At 40.0% G+C, this 21,095-nt stretch overlaps 1 protein-coding gene across 1 annotated transcript in view; it reads right to left on the reverse strand.

Moving 5' to 3' along the window:
• Window positions 1–5,230: 5,230 nt before the first annotated feature.
• LOC308289585 (SR-related and CTD-associated factor 4-like) overlaps window positions 5,231–21,095 on the reverse strand; it is a 34,138-nt gene continuing 18,273 nt past the window's right edge. Inside the window, exons 17-18 of the mRNA XM_080731318.1 lie at window positions 8,414–8,552; window positions 5,231–6,425 (exon numbers count right to left, since the gene is read on the reverse strand). Coding sequence (XP_080587444.1) covers window positions 5,974–6,425; window positions 8,414–8,552 — 591 coding nt within the window. The 3' untranslated portion in view covers window positions 5,231–5,973. The remainder of the gene's footprint in view (window positions 6,426–8,413; window positions 8,553–21,095) is intronic.

A 21,095-nucleotide genomic window follows, 5' to 3' on the forward strand; every position in this document is an offset into this window, starting at 1 on the left:
GTACAAAAAGCCAACACATTACCATATGAATGTGCGGACATTCTTTTATGTCTGATTAAAACAGTTCCCCCAATGCTTCAAGATGGTATAGATTAGAAATCTTTGAGAAGGAAAATGTCATCTGAAAGAGCTACACCAATCAGAAGAAAGCTGAACTAGCTCCATGCACTTTGATGCACAGAGAGAATGAGAGCTTCTCTGTATGAGCATGTCACACAGGTGGGCTCAGTTTACAACCCTGAGGACATCACAACACCGAAGCCATTCTGCTGGATTCACTGCATGGTTCTTACCTAAACATTTACTTTGATCCAGGACAATTTATATTGGTAAATACAACCGATATTATCAAAAACTAGGCTAGTCCCTAGAGAGAGTTTAAGCTTGAATTAACTTATGCTACGGCACTGGCAGTAATGATTATGGCAATTAAAAATAAATGTTAGGTCTAAAGCTTGTTTCTCAATTGATGCAAATTACACTGATTTTAAGGTGAAAATGCAAGATTGGAGCTAGTTGAGGCTGATGATGATCTGTGTTAATGATCCTAATTGCGACCGTCAGGTCGCAAGTTACTATGAAACCCTCCACCGGCTGTCTGTCAGTACCTCCATCTGTCTGTCACGTCACACTTTTGGCCCTACTCTTATCTCCGGCACCGTTGCCCCTTCTATCCATGCAAAACTTTGCACACACACTCCTTGGCTGGCAAACCACAACCTCCGCCCCTTCTCACATACCCCTCTTCTAGCGCCACCATGAGGTTGCTAAGGCCAATTTGTGCATACATGCAACCTGGCGGTCACTTATCTCCCAATTAGGGAGGCTTACTGGTAGGAAAGGGCTCAAGACCCCTGATTTTGTAGACCAGCTATCGACTTTCGTCTGCATAGTTTGTATTGATCAAAGACTGAACAGTATTTGTTCCAGATATCAGTGGTCAGTATTTGCAACCGTCAGGTCGCAAGTTACTATGAAAACCTCCACCGGCTGTCTGTCAGTCAGTCACTCCGTCTGTTCTGTCTCGTCAAACTTTTGGCCCTACTCTTAACTCCGGCACTGTTGCCCCTATTCATGCCAAACTTTGCACACACACTCCTTGGCTGGCAAACCACAACCTCCGCCCCTGATTTCTCACATGCCCCTCTTCTAGCGCCACCATGAGGTTGCTAAGGCCACTTTGTGTAGCCTATACATGCGACCTGTCACCTGGCGGTCGCTTATCTCCCGATTAGGGAGTCTTACTGGTAATACTACCGTCAGGTCCCTCACACTGAAGCAACACCTGTGTTTGCTGTTGGTGTGAATGGCCCAGAATGGGTCAACACTAGGTGTAACGATATAGTAACTGTATTGAATGATAAATCTTAATTTGCACCAATTCGTTTTCCATTACATGTCGCTACATTTGGTTTATCATAAATGTGTGTAATCTCTGTGTTCATGTAAAGGTGCGGGTTTGTCCACATGTGTTCAAATACAATATCCACGTATTTGCCTGAGAATCAGTGTTTACTTAGCCTATTTATATCCATTATAATACATTTTCCCTTAAAGAACCTGCACTCATTAAATCATTGAAACATATTGTATCAAAATGAATTAACCAATATCGTCCATGTATCGTATCGTCAACCATGTATCGTGATACATATCGCATTGCTTTTAAAATGTATTGTTACATCCCTAGTGACTCGATGCACATGGATTCTTGGGATATGAAAAGTGTGCCCATGCAGAAAAAAGGTTGAGAAACTATAGGGCCTAGTCAACACAGCTTGGCCTTGGTCTGAAAGGTGGACAACTAGAAATACCAGGTTTCAATCAAGGAACCTCAATGATCAAGATCAAGAGCTAATTCTGCAGGCAAAACATACCAGTTTATCAGCCAAACCTGTTCATCATCAACATTTCCCTGCTTGTGGGGAGACAGTGATAAAGAGTGACAAATAAACCCATGTTGATTCTGATATTTCAAACGGCATGGTAGTTACAAGTTGACACAGATTCTTGTAACGACCACTTTGAATGATGTAAAACATGCGCTATGACAACCATGTGCAGTGTGATGTATAATTGTACACGAATGCCATTGGGGGTTCTCTGAGTGTTTACAGAGAACTCAACAACTTAACGAATAAGCAATTTGCTCTAATTGGATATGCCCAGAGTAAATTGAATTATTTCACAATAGTTTGTCATTAGAATTTCAGACAAATGACAATCAAAATGCTTTGAATGCAATTCAATGATAAGGCCATGTACCCAATAGGCATCAATTGTTTGTGTGTGTGTAATAAGCAAATATCTAGGCTACTACTTGTCCACAGCCTGTATTGTTCTAAACAAGCTCACAGGGAGGTTATCTATGTCTGGTTGTTTGCACTTGGTTGTTTGCACTTTGCATATACTGAATCTGACTGAGACTGCTAGCAGGATGTTGTTCAGGCCTGCTGTTTTTGTTTGTTTACATTGTTGTTTGTTTTCTAGATCTACTAGATCTAGCTCTGATCCTAACGCTATGGATCAGAGCTACTAGATCTACTGACTACTCTATGAACAACTAATTACTTAAAAAAAACATCACCAGTTACCGGTAGTCATGTGCGTATGTTGCCTACCTGTTAGCTAATAGGCTGTAGTAGCCTATCTGATTTTGAACAAACAGCAACAATATTGGCAAGAATATCTGTCTGAGTTCCAAAAATAGGCCTACACCACAGTAATACTGCAACAAACTTGGTACAAGTAAGCAAGGTCATTTGAGTGTAATTCAATTGCAGTTTGCACAGACGAGCTACGCCTTTTCATTATACATGGCCTGTTTACTAAATGTGGGTGTAAAAGATGCTGCAATATTTTTTGGGCGAATGCAGCTGTCAGACGGCGTATTGCGTAAGACTGGATAATTAATGAATTCACATGTCAATGAATTCGCTGTCAAACATACAGGACAGGAGAAAAGCCATGCCGTGGATGCTGCACACTGTAAATGACTGTGAGCAGCACAGCAGCACCTAAACACCCCTGGATAAGGTAACGCGGGGAGACAGACAGCCAGGTTACCTTGTCGCACGTCTCGCTTGCATGTTGCCATGAACGTCATACGCGGCTGGTGAATTAATTCAGACAATTCAGCCCGGTGCGGTGTATGAATGGATGGCAGGCAGACATGAACGTTATCGCCGGGTATACATACATGGCTGCAGCCGTCAATGTGATTGCAATGACTACAACCGGCCTTATCACTGGTGATGATGACTGCGCTGATTGTATTAGCAGTCAGACACCCAGTGTTAGCAAGCTTCCAATTTCATGACACTGTGCAACAACACGAGAAACAGTTCTAGCGCGGTGGAATGTGTCAGTGTGGCACTGTCTGCTCTTATAAACTTGCACGATTGACTGACTGACTGACTGACACGCACGGTCAATTACAAAGCACTAGGACCCTGGGGAGGCATCGGACATCACATCAGGCTCAAATGTCGTTATGTTTGGGGTACCGCTTATATCAATGAATAGGATAGGCCACATACCTGCCATCACCTTCTCAAGTGAATAAACCACTGCTGCCGATCGAATAAGAAATCCATTTTAACATGCTGGCGTTGTACATTGGCATCAGTGGATGTAGCCGCTCCGAGGTCCGTGCGTCCACACGCACCGTGCATGTTGTTGCTACACCGCTGTAAGGGGAGGAGCACGCGACCCCGTGGAGACGTGAGCGCGAATGGATCGTGAATGTCTCTTGTTTCTCAAGCCAATCAGCTGCAGCTTACCTTTCCGGGCCAGTTAACAAAGTGCGTTATTTTTGCAAAAACACCGAGATCACGTTTCTTAAATATAATGCTGAATCTCTATACATCCTCTAAATTTCGGCAGAGCTAGTAGTTAATTCGCGCGCGCAAACACACACACACACACACGCACACACACACACACACACACACACACACACACACACACACACACACCCCCCACAGTTAAGAGTGGGGTGGCTCATGCAGAGTACAGCAACTTGCAATAGGCCTGGTGTACAAGATACACTAGTACACAACACCACTAAAGATATTATGTACCTGGCACAATACTTTATAAACGTTTAATAGGTCGTCCACAATTAACAACACAGGCAGCGCCACAGATCACGTTCAACCCAAAGTCAACTCAAACAAAGGGTCAAACTCGTTCTTCTGCTATACAACCAAAATGTGGAACGCCCTACCGAAGGCCTTAAAGGAGTGTGGTTCCCTAGCATCCTTTAAAATCGCCCTGAAAAACCACTATAGGCCTACCGGCGGCAGCCATTCGCAACTGGCAATTACAAACCTAGCCCAGCCTCCCCTGACCCTTCTTAGTATTTATCTACTGTATATTTTTCTTGCACTATTTATTTTATTTTTATTTCCTTTTTTTATTTTTATTTTTTACTATATCTACTGCATAGTACTGTGTTCTATCCGTCTGTCATTCAATGTTATATGAGATACTTCAATGGTTTCCTATGGAAATAAGCGTAGTCTTTTCTAGGATCTCCTTTTAGTTGACCTTGTACCAGTGAACTGTACCGACATGAAACTGTACCTTTTCTATGCAAACTTCTAATAGTCTTCAATCAACACACACACACACACACACACACACACACACACACACACACACACACACACACACACACACACAGTGTTACATAGCAAAATAAACGTTTATTATTGTGTACTAGGTGGTGAGTAGTGACACTACAAATGATTTACTTTTTAACATTCAACACGTTATAGGTACAATAAACGTAATCATGCTGATTATGAAAGTATATACAACAGAAAAAAGGACCATGTTCTTCACCACATTGGGAGGAAGTTCAAACTGCAGGTGGCAAAGTACACCGTTGTCACTCAGACTCCTCTGCAGGATAATATGCATGTCTAGAGGTGTTGTGGATGCTTTCTTCTTCTTTTTTTGTGTGTTAAAGATATTCTGATAATAATCATTGCCTTTGTGTTTGTTCAGTAGCAGGGGTATTCCCAACTCTCCAATAATCAGAAAACAAATGCTCAGGCGGGTCACCAATTTCATCCAATCCGGAGAGAGAACCCATTTATCAGCTTCAATGTTTTAGTTTTAATTATTTTATTTACATTGCTGTCCGCTCATTTGTTTCATCACTTGTGTTGCATCTTGCATGTCTGAGTTCTCTGGAGATATCCCAGTTACTGAACAAACACTGCAATGATACGCTTATATAGAGCTATTTAATACTTATTTTAACAAAGAATTATCACTTAACCCCTTTAAGTACATAATACAGTGTAACTTCTGGTCACATTAAACCTCTCCTAGTCGAATCATCCTCCCCACGGCCCCCAACCAACCCCTTTTTACTACCCACCAAAACAAGGTGTGACCTATGGAACACCAGAGGTTGCTCATGGTAACAATGGTTACTATGCCCTCTGCTGGTAGGATAGGAGATACATCTTCCATCTGTCTTGGAGATGTTCATCTGTTAATACTTGTTCAGGAGGACTGAAAAGTTGGATTTGTACAAAAATACTAAAAACGAAATATTTAAATATGAAACACATTAAGAAATTGATTACTAAGGACAAAGCATAAAAATACAGACTTCAACTTTTTTCTTTCTTTTTGCCACCCAAACTAACCAGCACAACCCAAAAAATGGCCTAATATACAAAAGCATTATCAACAGCTACAAGCATGTGCAGTATTTATAGGGCCTTGTCCCTGCTGTATTTCAAAGCAGAAAGTTATTAGCAAGGACCGCATTGAAAATTAGACTTCCACTGGCTGTTTTGTCTTTTGTACTTTATTATATGATGCTGAAAAAAGGCCCAGGGTGCAAAACACAGTCTCTCCCCACAAGCTCTGGAATCCTTCCATCCCCAGAGTACAGCAGTCCTTGACAACCAGATCATTAGTATCGTTCGGAGTCTTTCTTCCAGTTAACCTTTACCATCTTCCTCTTTGGTATGGCGGGCCTCCAAATCCTGGTCTTCCATTTCGGAAATGCCTTCCGTCCCTATCATCCATGCCCCCTGGTCCCATAGGATGCCTTGGTGGGAAAGGAGGCCCGCGGGGAGGGAAGGGCATAAGCATCCTGAACCTATTTGGTGGAAACATTGGGCCCCCTGGCATCATTTGAGGGGGCATCCCTGGCATGTTTGGAGGTGGGAAGAATGGAGGCAGGTGAGGGGCCGTCATGCCAGGAGGAGGGTGCATGGGTGGCATACCAGGTCTGGGACCTGGTAACCCTGCTGGACCTGGCGGGCTCATCACTGGTGCGCCTGGTGATCCAAGTTGGCTGTCAGTGCCTGCATCTGAGGATGCACCGCTATTTCCTGTACCGTCTTTAGACGAATCCTCTTTAGTTTTTACTGGTTCTGCGGCAGCTGGAGAAAAACCTGCAGAACGAAAACACAAGTGCAAAGTACATCAAGCTAAGAACAACCATTGTAGAGAAGATCTACACATTCACTTAAAATCCCCTTTAACCTCTCTACTTAAAGTTACACTATGCCACTTGTTTTAGTGAATAAAAATTAATTTCTCCGCTGAGAGAGCATGCATGCTACATTAGCTCAGTGGTAAAAGTTTAGGCACTTGCGTGGGGGACCGGGGTACAAGTCCCCGGTGGGACATGAAAGTTTAGAGTGCAGCTTTAGGTCTAATCTTTGTCGCACTCCTGGCATACACAATTATTGTAAGGTACTGTGATGGTATTCAACTTGATAACAAATTGTTATCGTTAAACATTTTCATTACTATACAAGTTTGAAATGTCAAATTTTAACTGAAGCCCAGTAACCTAGATCTACAAAGCCAGTAGAAACTAGTTTTAGCCCATTGATGACTGTTATTATGAGCTAGGGCCAACTATGTATGTGAACTTCTCTTGCAAACTACGCTAGCATAGCCACTCAGTGCATCTAATCAGCTGCACAACTGATGATATTTCTATAATGACTGTTATTATGAGCAAGGGCCAAGACTCTGTATAGAGCTGCAACAGGTAATCAAATCGATAATTTAACTCATTGATCGCCAAGGCCCACGTTTCCCAAGTTTTTACTGATGTCTCTGACTGCCAGGCCTGGGTTTCCAGAGTTATTAATTAACTATCATATTTATAAAATGTATTAGAAAAATAATCGCAGAAAAAAGGTGCCGAAGTGCCAAAAATAAAGTGCTTCCTGTCTGTGCCGGAAACAAGATCCGCATCTACATTGGCTCCCATTCAAAAGCTTGCAGACAAAACCCCTTTTCTCTGTTTCTAGATCATGTCACATGGTCTTGCCTGCTTATATACCGTTTTCCTGAGCACCCTGTAGAATACGCAGTCAGCCATGGCTGCTGATACGCTAGTCTGTTGATACGCGGAGTTACAAAGATGTTAATTTTTTGGGAGACCCCTCTGAATACCACCAGAGGGGGTCTCATTTTTTGGGAGACCCCTCTGAATACCACCAGAGGGGGTCTCAACTTAAGTACCACCAGTGGTACATGTACTGTACCACAGGTTGAGAACCACAGGTCTATATCATGCTAACTTTTGGTCGCGCTAACATGAATCCTTTTATGATAATGCTCTTTGAATGGCATTATACACACAGATTTAGCAATCGTGCATGCGCTTCGTAGGTAGAAAATCATATTTTATCGCGGCAGGCAACCACGAAAGTCAGTTTTTTCTTAGCAATCAATTGATAAAACTAATTGATCCCTAAATAAATAAACTATAGTTTAAATAGCAGATCTGCATAAGCACTGCCATTTTCACCATTTTTGTATGAGACCATTGTGTTACAAAGTATAAAATAGGGCATAATCCATTTGTTGATATATAATTATAATTCTTCAGGCGGCCGAGCTTCTAGTTTGATTAATTGAAAAAGTAATAGAGAGACTAGACACTAATAATCAATAGTTGCAGCCCTACGTACCCAACTAGGACACCTGTAACATGCAACACCTGTATACTCCTATATCCCAATAGACTAAATGCACAGCTGACTGTATCATGTAATCAATTCCGTCCAATCCCCAAACCTGTTGTTTTGGGGAGCGCTGGTTTCATTGGCTAATTTTGGTACCGACCCTGCGCACGCATCTATCTCTTATCAGTGTAACGTGGACCAGAAACCCGTCTATACATTGCTATTATCGACAGGATATAGCAGAGTTGTACAGTACATATTCCAATTTACACTGACTATAAAACAGTATTTGCTGAATACTTAAAATTAAAAGATACATATTGTCGCTGTTGCATGTGAAAACTTTAGATGAAATGTTTCTGCCCAAGAGCGCTGATATAAATATATTTTAGCCATCTGTTTTTCCATATAGGTTATTCTTGAAATATTATTTAATTTCCCATCAGAAATCTTACCAGGCACTAGCTTAGAAGGGTCAAACCCTGCAGGGATGAATGGGGTGCCCCCTGGAGGGATGGAAGTAGGGGACATAACCATGGGGCTGGGAAAGACAGGAAGACCTGCGGTGGGCACGGCCTGTGGAACCACTGGCACCTGAAAGACACAAACATACATACGCAATTAAGATCAAATGAAAATCAGTTAAACACACTTCGAGCCACTATGTATTGATAGCAAATAAACCCTACAGAGTACCAGTAAGACTCCCTAATCGGGAGATAAGCGACCGCCAGGTCGCATGTATACACAACCTCATGGTGGCGCTAGAAGAGGGGCAAGTGAGATATCAGGGGCGGAGGTTGCGGTTTGCCAGCCAAGGAGTATGTGTGCAAAGTTTGGCATGGATAGGGGCAACGGTGCCGGAGATAAGAGTAGGGCCAAAAGTGTGACGTGACGGACAGACAGAGGGACTGACAGACAGGTTTTCATAGTAACTTGCACCCTGACTGTCGCAATAAATGGTAAATGGATTCCATTAGCGCTTTTCTCCACAGCACTTTACAAATTATTAACTTTCACCCATTCACACACACCGACAGTGGAGGAAACCATGCAAGGCACCAACTTGCTCAGAGTCATTAGGAGCAATTAGGGGTTCAGAAGTCAGCACTTTTCCACAAAATTGTGGGAGGCAACAGTCTGGCTTGCAAGACTAGGGGCTCAGTGTCTTGTTTAAGGACACTTTTGATACGCAGCCAGGTGGACACAGGTATCGAACCTGGAAATAATTCAATTCCAAGACGGGCGCTCTACCTCTTGAGCCACTGCCACTTGATAGTATACACACACCCCATTGATGTCTCTAAAATGTAAGACATTTAACCCCTTAAACCCTATAGGCCTAAACTTAGTTGACCAGGATCCCACAGATTTCTACTTGGTACGCTCCTTTTTTCCCCTCTATACCAAAACCACAAGGCAACCCAAAGCATTGCAGCTATTTTCCTTGCTACAGAAAATTTATGCTATGGTTCATGTGGTTTATGTCCATGTGACTGATATTTTACAATTTTATCTTAAGACACATTTTTTCTGAGACGCTCCATCACTAAGGAGTCTTAGTGGATACACACTTCAACTTATAGAAAAATACAAAGCCTACTGAAACAGGTTGTTTTGTAAAGAACCTCAAGAACATTTATTGAATCATTAATTGAATTAGAATGTTTTAGACACTCACACACACGCACTTTAACATGCCTTGTCAAAATGTACCATTTAACAAATCCATATTGTTGCATTGGGATTTGAGTATGCAACATAACGTCATACATGTTATAGTGAATTTGAGATTCCAGGGAGTTTACAAACTCATTTTAGGAGCTATTAGATCTGCTGTTTTTACTAAACGCTCACCCCCAGAATAGGGACACTAGGGTTCATGTGGTTAATACAATTTTAGATAGGTCATCATCACTAATGGTGGGTGAAGACAAATAATGGAAACAGTCGGGTAAGTTCAGAAAAGTAAAAACACTTTACTGTAATGCAGCCTTTAAAACCAGGAAAATACAATTATGCCACATCACAAGTAAGATGCCCTAAGGGCGAGGTCGCGTACATGGACGCGTGCATGCATCTGCCTGGGAGACGCCAGACTGCTGGGCGAGCGCTGGCGCTTTGGCATGGGATCAACTTTGACCAAAAAATGCACAGACCTGGTTGGTTGTTTAAGTTGGACAAATGTGGCCATATTTTCCCAAATATGGAGATGTCTGACGTCATAGACCACACGAGACTGACACAAATTATGAGCATTCCCAGATTAATACTGATGACATCAGAGATCTCCATATCAGTATGGGCATAAAAGAACAAGGACGTAAATTGATGACATCAGGGATCTGCAATTCTGTCTTGACTATATATGGAGCGAACATGATCTGCAGGTTTTCATTGTAAATGTGACCTACGGTCGCAATTACGATATAAAAAAATCAATATATCTATTCTCATATGATAATGATATAAAATCAATATACTGCAAAGCCCTAACATGGAGGATCAAGTAAAACTACTAATCACATGATCAATCAGTAAGCATGAGACCTTTAGTGAACATCTCTAAATCCACAAGATAAGAGAAAGTGACAGCTATAGTCCCCTACATGCAGTGTAAATATTACATTTTGAATTCCAAGAGAAGGCAAGTTCTTTAAATTGCACAAAACACTTGCATAATAATTACGAAAAGATAAGACAAACCTTTACTGATCCCTGGAGTGCAATTCAGCTATATAATAGCAGTGACAGCAGTAAGAAAAAAATAAAAATACTGAGCTGCTGGCCCTAGATATACGCACTATATATATATATATATATATATATATATATATATATATATATAGTTAGTGTGTGTGTGTGTGTGTGTGTACAGCAAATATATTAATGAATATACACATATACATATACACGGTTGTGCTCAAAATGATTCAACCTCCTCTGAAAATTAGGTTTATTAGTGTAGCCACTGTTCCTTTAACTTTGAACTTGTGAACTATCCTCAAAACCGTACTTTTAGGAACATTCATTGCTTGATTGTCTACCAACCGTCCTTATGTATAACATTAATTTATTCAAATAATATTTATGTTATTAAAAGACTAATTCTGTGATCTTGAGCATGTATTTGTCATACTAACAGTATAATTGTAATTTCAACCCTGTTACCATATATATCTTAATCAAAAATAATAATAAATTACTTAATCAGCGCACAAGAGTTTGACCTACTGTCCTTTAAAGAGCTTAAAAAGGGAAAAGGGTATAAATCAATTGCAAAGGCACTGAATGTTCCTAAAAGTAGTTTTGAGCATAGTTCACAGGTTAAAAGTCAAAGGAACAGTGGCTACACTAATTAACCTAATTTTGACACGACTTCTATTATAAATAGAACTACTGTATTAGCTATAGCTATTATTATTATTATTACAAATGTGCTGTTCCACCCAAATGACAGAATGGTTAAGGCAGAAGCTAGAAGTTACCTATTTAGTTTAAAAGTGGTGAACCTGCTGTCTACTAAGAATCACTGCCCTCAAATTCTGACTAACATGACAACTGGAATAGGTGGTGTAAGATACTGATACATACTGTAACTACAGTATATATTCTAAATTGCTGTAAGCAAGCAAGTGTAGAGATATGACCAATGAGCAGGTTCGAACTTAATTAAGCCTGTGGTGAAATCATCAGATTAATAACATGGCTTAATAAATTACAATGGAGTTGGACACGCCTTCTCAGAGTGGTTAAAGAAATTACTGAAATAAACAACCAAAGATTTTTAGCAGCACTAGGAGGCACACTGTCTCAATTTCATGAATTTATTATGCCAAAACAAATGGTATGTGACATGATATAATTTATTATCCTGCATAATTAAATATTGAGGTAGAGTAATGTATATGGACCCTTTACTTACTGTAGCAGGCATTGTACATGGTAAATGCAGGTGAAGGTAATGACATGAACTCTGGGTGGGTCATTCTGTCAATCATTTACAGTAGATGTTACTGTGTACCGGTGTATAAGACTCCTGTAGTTTGTCACAGAATGGCTCACAGAAACACCTCCATGAAACAGACCTAGAATTAATATTAAGGAGGGTCAACCCTAACCCCTGGCCTACACCAATCCTGAACTGATGGAACATAGGGCTGGCCACAATACATTTACCTTCAGCTGCATTTACAATCTGACAATTCTAAACTTGGGCATGCTTTATCCCGTCCTAACTGCAGGAGGTACACTGAGCATTATAACAATTCTAAAAGAATATAGTGTTCACACCAACAATATAAGAAAATACAATGGTGAAAGATAGGTATAGTTGCCCAGTGGGAATGGGCTTATGTTTGCATGGTCAAATACATAAATGTTACTTTGGAGTCGTATACTATTCAAATAAGAGATGCTATTCATGCAATCAAGCGCATTTTCTCAATAGCCTTCTTGCATATGAACAGTATCACGTTCGATTTAGTGGCCCTACACCAATAACAGACTTCAAATGATTTAAAACCCACCAGCAGATGTTGCAATGACTTCTCATTGCACAAGCCTTGTACACAAGGTAAACTCCAATTATTAAGTACACACAAAAGAAAAAGAAAGGATCTTTAGAAAAAAGACCTAACAGTAAGGCTTTACCACCAGCTTAAGTATAGGCATGCAGTCCTGTGTTTCTGTACTATACAATCACATCTTAGTTTGGCTGCAGTACTCTGGGCTCAGCAGCAGGGGTGTCTGTCTATTCTTACCCTGGCTTCTGATCCCATCAGTAGAGAATTCAGGATACCTGCTGCTCCAAACTCCTGATGGTAGGTTCCACTGAGGAAAGCCTGTACACCTTTGTATCGGGCACTGTATTTCTGATAAGGATCCACAATCCAGAGTGGATCAACACATTTATATTTCCATGTTCCCAGATTTGAATTAAGCACATTGCAAACTGTCTTGCTTTATATACCCACCACACACACGAGAACAAACCAGCAGCAGTGGCCGTGTGGTTAGTGTCCCCCCTGAGACTGGGAGGTCAGGGTTCGATCCTCGGCCAGGTCATACCAAAGAATCTGAAAAATGGGACCCAGTGCCCAGGGCCGTCACAAGGGGTAGGAAAGTGGGACTGAGTTACTGGGGCCCAAGGTGGAGGGGCCCTAATAACTTTATCTATTGAAAAATAGCAGATATACAAGCTCACTGCGAGCTTGTAGATCTGCTATTTTTGAAAAGTTGTGAAAATGTGTGAAAATCTTTGAATATATGTATTTTTTAAGCAAACATTTCTAACTCAAATTTTGCTTCTGGGGGTCCCTGGAACTAAATATTTTGAGATCGGGGTCCGTGGCCAAATACATATAATCTTGGGGGTCCTTGACATAGGTTTCTTGCACACATCTTTCACGATTTTTCAAAAATAGCAGATATACAAGCTCACAGCGCAGCACCGAGTGCCGCGCTGTGAGCTTGTATATCTGCTATTTTTCAATAGTTAACATTCATGGGGGGCCCGCAGTGAATCCTTGTACCCAGGGCCCAGAATTTGGTGTGACGCCCCTGCCAGTGCCTCCCTGCTTGGCACTCAGCATCAAGGGTTGGATTGGGGGTAACTAGCGTCATTTCCAGGGGGTGTACTTGTACATCAATCTGCCTCACGCTACAGAAACAGGAGATAGGCTCCTTCCCTATGGACCTCAGATCTCAGCTAGGCTTACTTACACATATGAGAGCTCTCATGAGAATCCTGACAAAGTACTTCTGATTTTCCAGAGTGTAAGGAGGTAGGCATAGTATTCAGTCAAGTCCATTATTCACATGGGTGTGAGCACCTAATTACCTTTCTGTCATCAGAGCTAGGGTTGTCACGATATGACATTTTACATGACGATTAATTGTCACTCAAATGCTTGGCGATTAACGATTTAATTGTGTTTTTGTCGTTGATAATTACATTTCTGTCTGGCTTTTAGGCTTTGAAGTTGTACATGGTAGATATGAAACATAACCTAAATATACAAAGAAATTACTGACATATTTGACAACTTACTACTTAAAAAATAACTTTGATAGTGGAAATAGCCGATCTACAAGCTCACAACGCGCCGCGACGCGTTGTGAGCTTGTAGATCTGCTATTTCCACAATTTTTGACCTTTTTTTAAAAAATATGAACATTTTTCAACATGGAAACGATAATTACGATTATGTCAAAAAATCACGATTAGACGATTATGTAATAATTGTGACAGCCCTAATCAGAGCGCATCGATATTGTCCAAGGGACAGATATTACAATATCCAAACATCAGTATATCCACTAAAACTCACCTTTGTGAGCTCTCATGAGAGTCTGATGTTCCCCCCACATCTGTATACCATGGTTGTTATAAAATAAGAGATTACAGCAAACCAAACTTCTCTTCACGTCTCCATTTAGCAATGGCTGACATTGGAAAACGTTAGAACCTAAACCATGAGGATTGACACTACATCAACAATGTCAACAATATATGGATTGCTCTAGAGACAAATTAAATGTGGTGGCACAAATACAAATACCATTTATATGTTCTACTCTTTATCAGTTCTTAACTACAATTGAACCCTTTTATTTTAACCCACTACATAAGGGGCCATAGGGAATAAATATACTTAATCTGCTCTGGACATTGAGTGTATGAAAGTAAATTCTTAAAAGTAGCATTCACGTTTAAAGCATTACTTTTAAGCCCAAGTGAATATTAAACTAAATTAAACACAAGCCAAATCACTATAAAAAAAATATATGAAAAAATAAAAATCACTGTTCCTCATCATACATTTTAGCAAGCATATCGAATTGAACATTTACTGGTCATTTCTGACCGTGGGGTAATATTTCTGATATGGATCAAGAATTAGAACTTTTGATTTATGGGGAAATAAACTGAAAATCTATTTAGTTTCCTAATTTCTTTTCTAAATCAGGTCCAACCACACAAATGTATGGGAGTGACTTCACTCTTGCATGAAAAGAGCACTATCCGCTCTGAATGCCCAGGTGCAAGTATACACACTGGTAGAAAAAAACATGTCAACCATGACAGATGTGTCCAACTGACTGAGTGGACACATCAATAATTTCCAATTACTTCCATGTGATTCTACATCCTTAAAGGAGTAGTTCACCCCCAATATGACTTTTTTTCCCCCATTGATTACTCACGCCATGGAGACATGAGTTCAATATTTTTTGGTATTTGTCGCATTCCTATGACAAAAATCTGATTATAGTAAATGTACACCATTGATTCCGGATGGGGGCCCAAATTCATTTGGATCAATGGGGGTACATTTATTGTAATAAAATTATTGTCTTAGGAATGCGACAAAAACAAAAAATAGTATTTAACTCAAATCTCCATGGTGGGAGTAACCAATAGGAGGGGGTTAGGGGGGGGAAGAAAAAGATGTCAGATTTCAGAGCAAAAAATACAAATTTATGTACCTCTGTGTGTTCACTGTGGTCGCTATCATGAAATTATAATAGTAGATATATATAGTATAGTAGAGCCCATCATATTGTTATCCTAAATGTCAAAGTATAAGGTGGTAGAGTGAAAATGTTATGTAATTTAGGGTTGACATATAAAAACATGCATGGGGTGCCCTGAATGTTTGAGAACCACTGCTTTATGGCATAAATCTGCTTATTAGACAATGTGGGCCAACTGGCCAATGCCAAAATGTCTCATGCTTGCACTTAGGAGAATTTAAGTGATATTAGATCAGTTAGATCAGTGGTTCTCAACCTTTTAAGGCAGTGAATCCCAAAATCATATTTGAACTGGGGTTCCCCACCTTGACAAGCACTTGCAATTGTAGGAGTTGAGGCATTACATTTAGTTTGACTCTTGTTCCACAGATAAATATTGTGAATATAGCAGATCTACAAGCTCACAACCACTGTGAGCTTGTAGATGACATTCATTTTTCTTTTGCCTCTTCTAATAGTATAGTTTGTTAATGACTTTTGATGCAGTAATGGTATTTGTTTCTCTTATTTTCTTTAAGTATTAAACAAGGTCTTAAAGGAGTAGTTCACCCCCAAAATGACTTTTTTTCTATTGATTAATCACTCCATGGAGACTAGAGTTCAATAATATTTTTTGGGTTTTTGTCAGACAAAGACACAAATTTGATTAGAGTAAATCTACCCCCATTGATTCCGGATGGGGACCCGTTTCGAAACGGGTCCCCATCCGGAACGAATGGGGGTAAATTTATTGTTATCACATTTTTGTCTTAGGAATGCGACAAAAAACTAAAAATATTATTGAACTCTAGTCTCCATGGAGTGACTAATCAATAGATTAGTCACTTTTGGGGGTGAACTACTTAAAGGAGTAGTTCACCCCCAAAATGATTTTGTTTCCTATTGATTACTCATGCCATGGAGACTTGAGTTCAATAATATCTATTTTGTATTTTTTGCATTCCTAAGACAAAAATTTGAATATAGTAAATTTACCCCCATTGATTCCGGATGGGGACCCAAATGCATTTGGGTCCCCATCCGGAATTAATGGGGGTACATTTATTGTAATGAAATTGTCTTAGGAATGCGACTAAAACAAAAAAAAAATATTATTGAACTCAAGTCTGCATGGCAAGAGTAATCAATAGCAAAAAAATATTTTTGGGGGTAAACTACTCCTTTAAGTCCTTAACTTGTCACTTAACTATCTAACTGGGGAGTGGGGACACGCCCAAAATTATGTGAGGAACCCCCCTGGAGGTCCCAACCCACAGGTTGGGAACCACTGTGTTAGATCATGTTACAGTCACCGGGTCCTACATCTCAATGAAATATAATAGCCCAGTAAGACTCACCCTATTCCAAAGCAATCTTCTTACACTGGGAAGAAATGATGATAGCAAAGGCACTATTTTGATGTTTCTTTGAAATGTGTTCTCCTGGAGGGCCGTTGGATGGTTCTGTGATTTCAGTGATTCTCACAGCAGCATGATACTTAACATACTGGTCCTCAAGTCCTTGATTAAACTCATGTGAGTCACACACCAAAAGACATACATGTTAGGGAATACTCCTGCCAGTGCCCTTGACCAAGGTGCTTTGAGCTGGAGCCATGGTGCTGCTGAGTAGCTGCCCCACTGCTCCTAATAGTTAGGACAGATCAAATACAGAGAGGACGGATCTCCCCATTGGATCAATAATCTCTAACTTAACACCAAGCTCTAAAATGCTGCTACTTCTATTCACTACTGGCATTGTGAATATATTGTGAAAATATGTTTAAAATAATACTATTATTTTTTTCAGCAGATTAGAGGTATTAAGAGATAGAGATATTGATTAGAGATATTGTCTACATGTTAAAGCCTAAATATAATATAGTGCATTTAATCCCCATTCTGAATTAAGCTTTATGCAGGCACATCTGCATGTGTACTACTTTGAAGAAAATGACAAAACGGGTTCACAGAACACAAAATGATTAGCTTATCATATTGTGAATAACAAAAATCTAAAGATTTGTGTCCAATGCAGTACTACTACAATAAATGCAAAAATTAGCTGAAACTTTAGTGGCGTAGTGGCTTGCAAGTGATGACTGGTGGCTGCGATAATTAACGGTTACGAATGAGAGCATGTGACAGACACCACTATAGCGGGAAAAAAAGGGAAAGATGCGCCAATGCTTCATTGGTGCATATTGCAAGCATATTGTAACATGAGAATATTTCATACGGCAGCTTCAGTGCATAATATAGGAAGAGGGGTGGTAAAGCCTCTTTGGGCATTCCAAGAGCTCAGATTCTGATAACATCTGTGAGCAGGTACTGAAAGTTAAATTTGTATTTTTTCTCATACACTATCAGGGAACGAGTATTGTCCAAGGCTGGAACTACTACTGCATTAAATGATATTCAGCACTCATTATCCAGCCATTCCTACACAGTTTAATTTGTAGTTTTAATCTATCCTAAATTGAATGGATGATTGATTTTTTTAGCTGGTAGGTCACAGTGAGACCTACCTCATGAGCTCTCATTTACTGGTTCCCCTCAAGGTTGCCTCTCGCTCCCTTCTTTACATCTTGTATGCAGTGTAACTTGTTGCAGCAGCTCTTAGAACAGACATAAGTTTACTGATGTGATACCGTTATTGTTTGCCTTCTTGAAGAGGAGGAACAGGATCAAGGGCTGGTGGTGGATGGTGTGACGAGTCTTGACTTCAGAAAGTCACAACCAAGGCTAATGCCTACTGTTAGAAAAGGACATCTACATTATATTTAGGTAATGTTCTTGATAAGGTCCAACAAAGACAAAATGCACGCTTAAGTTTCTACTAAGATGACCACTTTTAAAGTTCCAATTGTTAAGTATTATTGCATGGTTTGTAAACCTAAATCTCAATAAGTACAAACTCTTAAGTATTGTCAAGCATAGCAAGCAATAATTCAGGAGAGAGATATTTATAACTAGCATTAGCCTAATACTATAAAGAGTATTGGCCCTCGAAAACAGCCCCAGTGTGTCGCCTAAATTCCTAAGCAACTCCATCCCAAAACACATTTTTATTCAATAGAGAAATATGTAACTGGCTCTTCCCGACCCACAGTCCCTGCTGACAGGTGCTGCCCCAGCCCGTAGGATTACATGCAGTGAAAATGTTCAACCTCCCCACCCGGCTTCCCTCCCCTGAACAAGAGCTAATAGTGCTCATGTTGGTGCTCGACAAAGCCTGATGCTCCACAGTGGATTCAAACACACAACCTCCGCGCTGGTGGGAAGGCACTTTTCCAGTACGCCTGTTGCAGCATTTTGACTATCCTTCATTTATGTAATATAAAATGTATCATTTAACTTCTGATTGCCTACCTTTGCTTACCTTTGTCCAGAGATAGAGGTTGTACTGTATAGCACAATATATTTTAAATATTTAAACCGTATACACTTAGGTGCCCCGAGTCCCACAGGTGTCGATGCTAGGCCCCCTAATTTTCCCCCCTCTACACCAAATATTGTTGCTGAAAAGCGCTCACAACCTTGTGAGCATGCAGATCCATTTTCTTTATTTTTGAGCGGTACAAACCACTCCTACGTTTCACTTTGTGCATTAGCCAAATTTATTAGTACGGCTCTCCATATATGGAGATCCGTGCTCATACACAAAGTAACGGCCATCATGGACATAATGGCCCATATAAGGAGATATGCACGTGTGTCGTGTTTGCACTGCTCACTTCGCTCTGGTGCCATTTTATTTCTCCCAGCCCCAGAATAGGGATGCTAGAGCTAAAACAATCAAAACGTTGTGAGAATTTGTAGTGCTATTCCTAATGCCAACATGTCACTAAAGTAGATTTTATACTTAAGGTGACAATAAGACGACCACGCCTATTAGCAGTCTATATTGTTTTAGAAATGATAATCATTTGAATTCTACAACTATATCCAAGATAACTAAAATTATTTTAATGCAATGTCGATTTAATAGTGAGGAATCTTTATGTGCACAATAGAAATGTTTGATGGTGACAGAAGAAACCACAAATGACAACCACAAATATTGCCTTCCATTTATTTGTCAACAATGTGACACTGTGGAAAGGCATCATGGCTGTAAAGGGGTCACACAAGCCTACAATATCATATCAGACCACGTAATGTTTCAAATGCAAAACCACGATCGAGTGTGTATTCCCATTAAAAAAAGTGCGGATTGTTGAGATGGATGCCATGAATCTTTTGATTTGATGACTTGTTTCTGATTGCCATTAAAACCTGACATATATACTGGCATCCTGTATTGCACAGCCCTCTGTTGTAAAGCCATTAGTGAGACAGTGTTAGTCTTCCAAAAACAAAACAAAAAACAATACCAACTTCAATGAAAATGCAGGTGAGTAAGGCACAGAGGCTCACAATGCTGTAGGCTTACCTTCTCGCCCAACTTGGGATGTTTCCTCTGAATGCAAACTCACGTCTCATCAGTTGTCAGTCATGTAGTCACAGTAAGTATTTCACTTAGGTGGCTAACATTAGCTTGACTGTTTAAGATCAATAAGCTAGCTTCATCTTGCACTATCCCTTCTTTCCCAGCTGAGGGAAAGAAGGGATACTTTTCTTTTTTACCTGCGGCGAAGCATGGCATACTGTAATTGCTTCTTTGAAAGGTGTGTGTGTGCTTGCGTGCGTGTGATGTATGTCCGATATTGTGTCTATCTGTGAACAAAATAAAGAACGGATGGGCAGTTTTTCATGATTACTGATTGGGAGCGACAGATTATCGGCTGGGCAAATTGATAAAATATTCTTCCATAAAGAAAAGAAGAAGAAAAAGCGCATTAGCTGTTTGGGCTTAATTAATTTAATAAAATGTATATGCTGTATGTTTGGGATCATTCAAGCATACTTTAAAGGAGTAGTTCACCACTTTTCAACCTGTCTTCATATAATAGGTCCTCACTAATGTTCATGATAAAATATCACAGTTTTTTTCTACTCAGTCCAAGTCTCCTAGGAGAGCTGTGGGAAGTTCAGAATCCATCGTCTTGTGACATCATCATTTTCCCAAAAAAAAAATGTTTTATCAATATTTTTGAAAAAAATATTTAGATTTTTATTATCGCGAGAACAATGGCTTCAACTTAAAAATTGCAACTTTTCAGGAATAGAAAGCCTGCAGTTTCTATAAGCTGGATTGGCAATCGATGATGTCACAAGACGATGGGTTTCTGACCTGCCCACAGCCCTCCTCTGAGAAAAAAAAAGAAAAGCTATTTTTGAGTGAGGTCCAATTATATGAACATAGGTTGAAAAGTGGTGGAGTGCCCCTTTAACACTCACCCTGCCAAAAAAGACGTTTCTATAATAAAAACGTCTTTTTAACTATGGACCTCCCTGCCAGACGTCTTCTGGACGTCTTTTTTAAATAATGAAAAAAAGAAAAAAATCAAAAAAAATTTTTTGAAAAAAATAAACTTTTGGACCTCCAACAATGTACTAGGCATGATCGCGATGGCGAAATTGCATGTTTAACCCCCATACCAACCCCATCTTTCAAACATGGCAGCCATGTTTGTTTACATTTGAAGAAAACATAAGGGCTGTTTTCTCCTGAATG

Source organism: Nannobrachium achirus (genome assembly GCF_963921795.1).
Source record: "Nannobrachium achirus genome assembly, chromosome: 8".
NCBI classification, from domain to species: Eukaryota; Metazoa; Chordata; class Actinopteri; order Myctophiformes; family Myctophidae; genus Nannobrachium; species Nannobrachium achirus.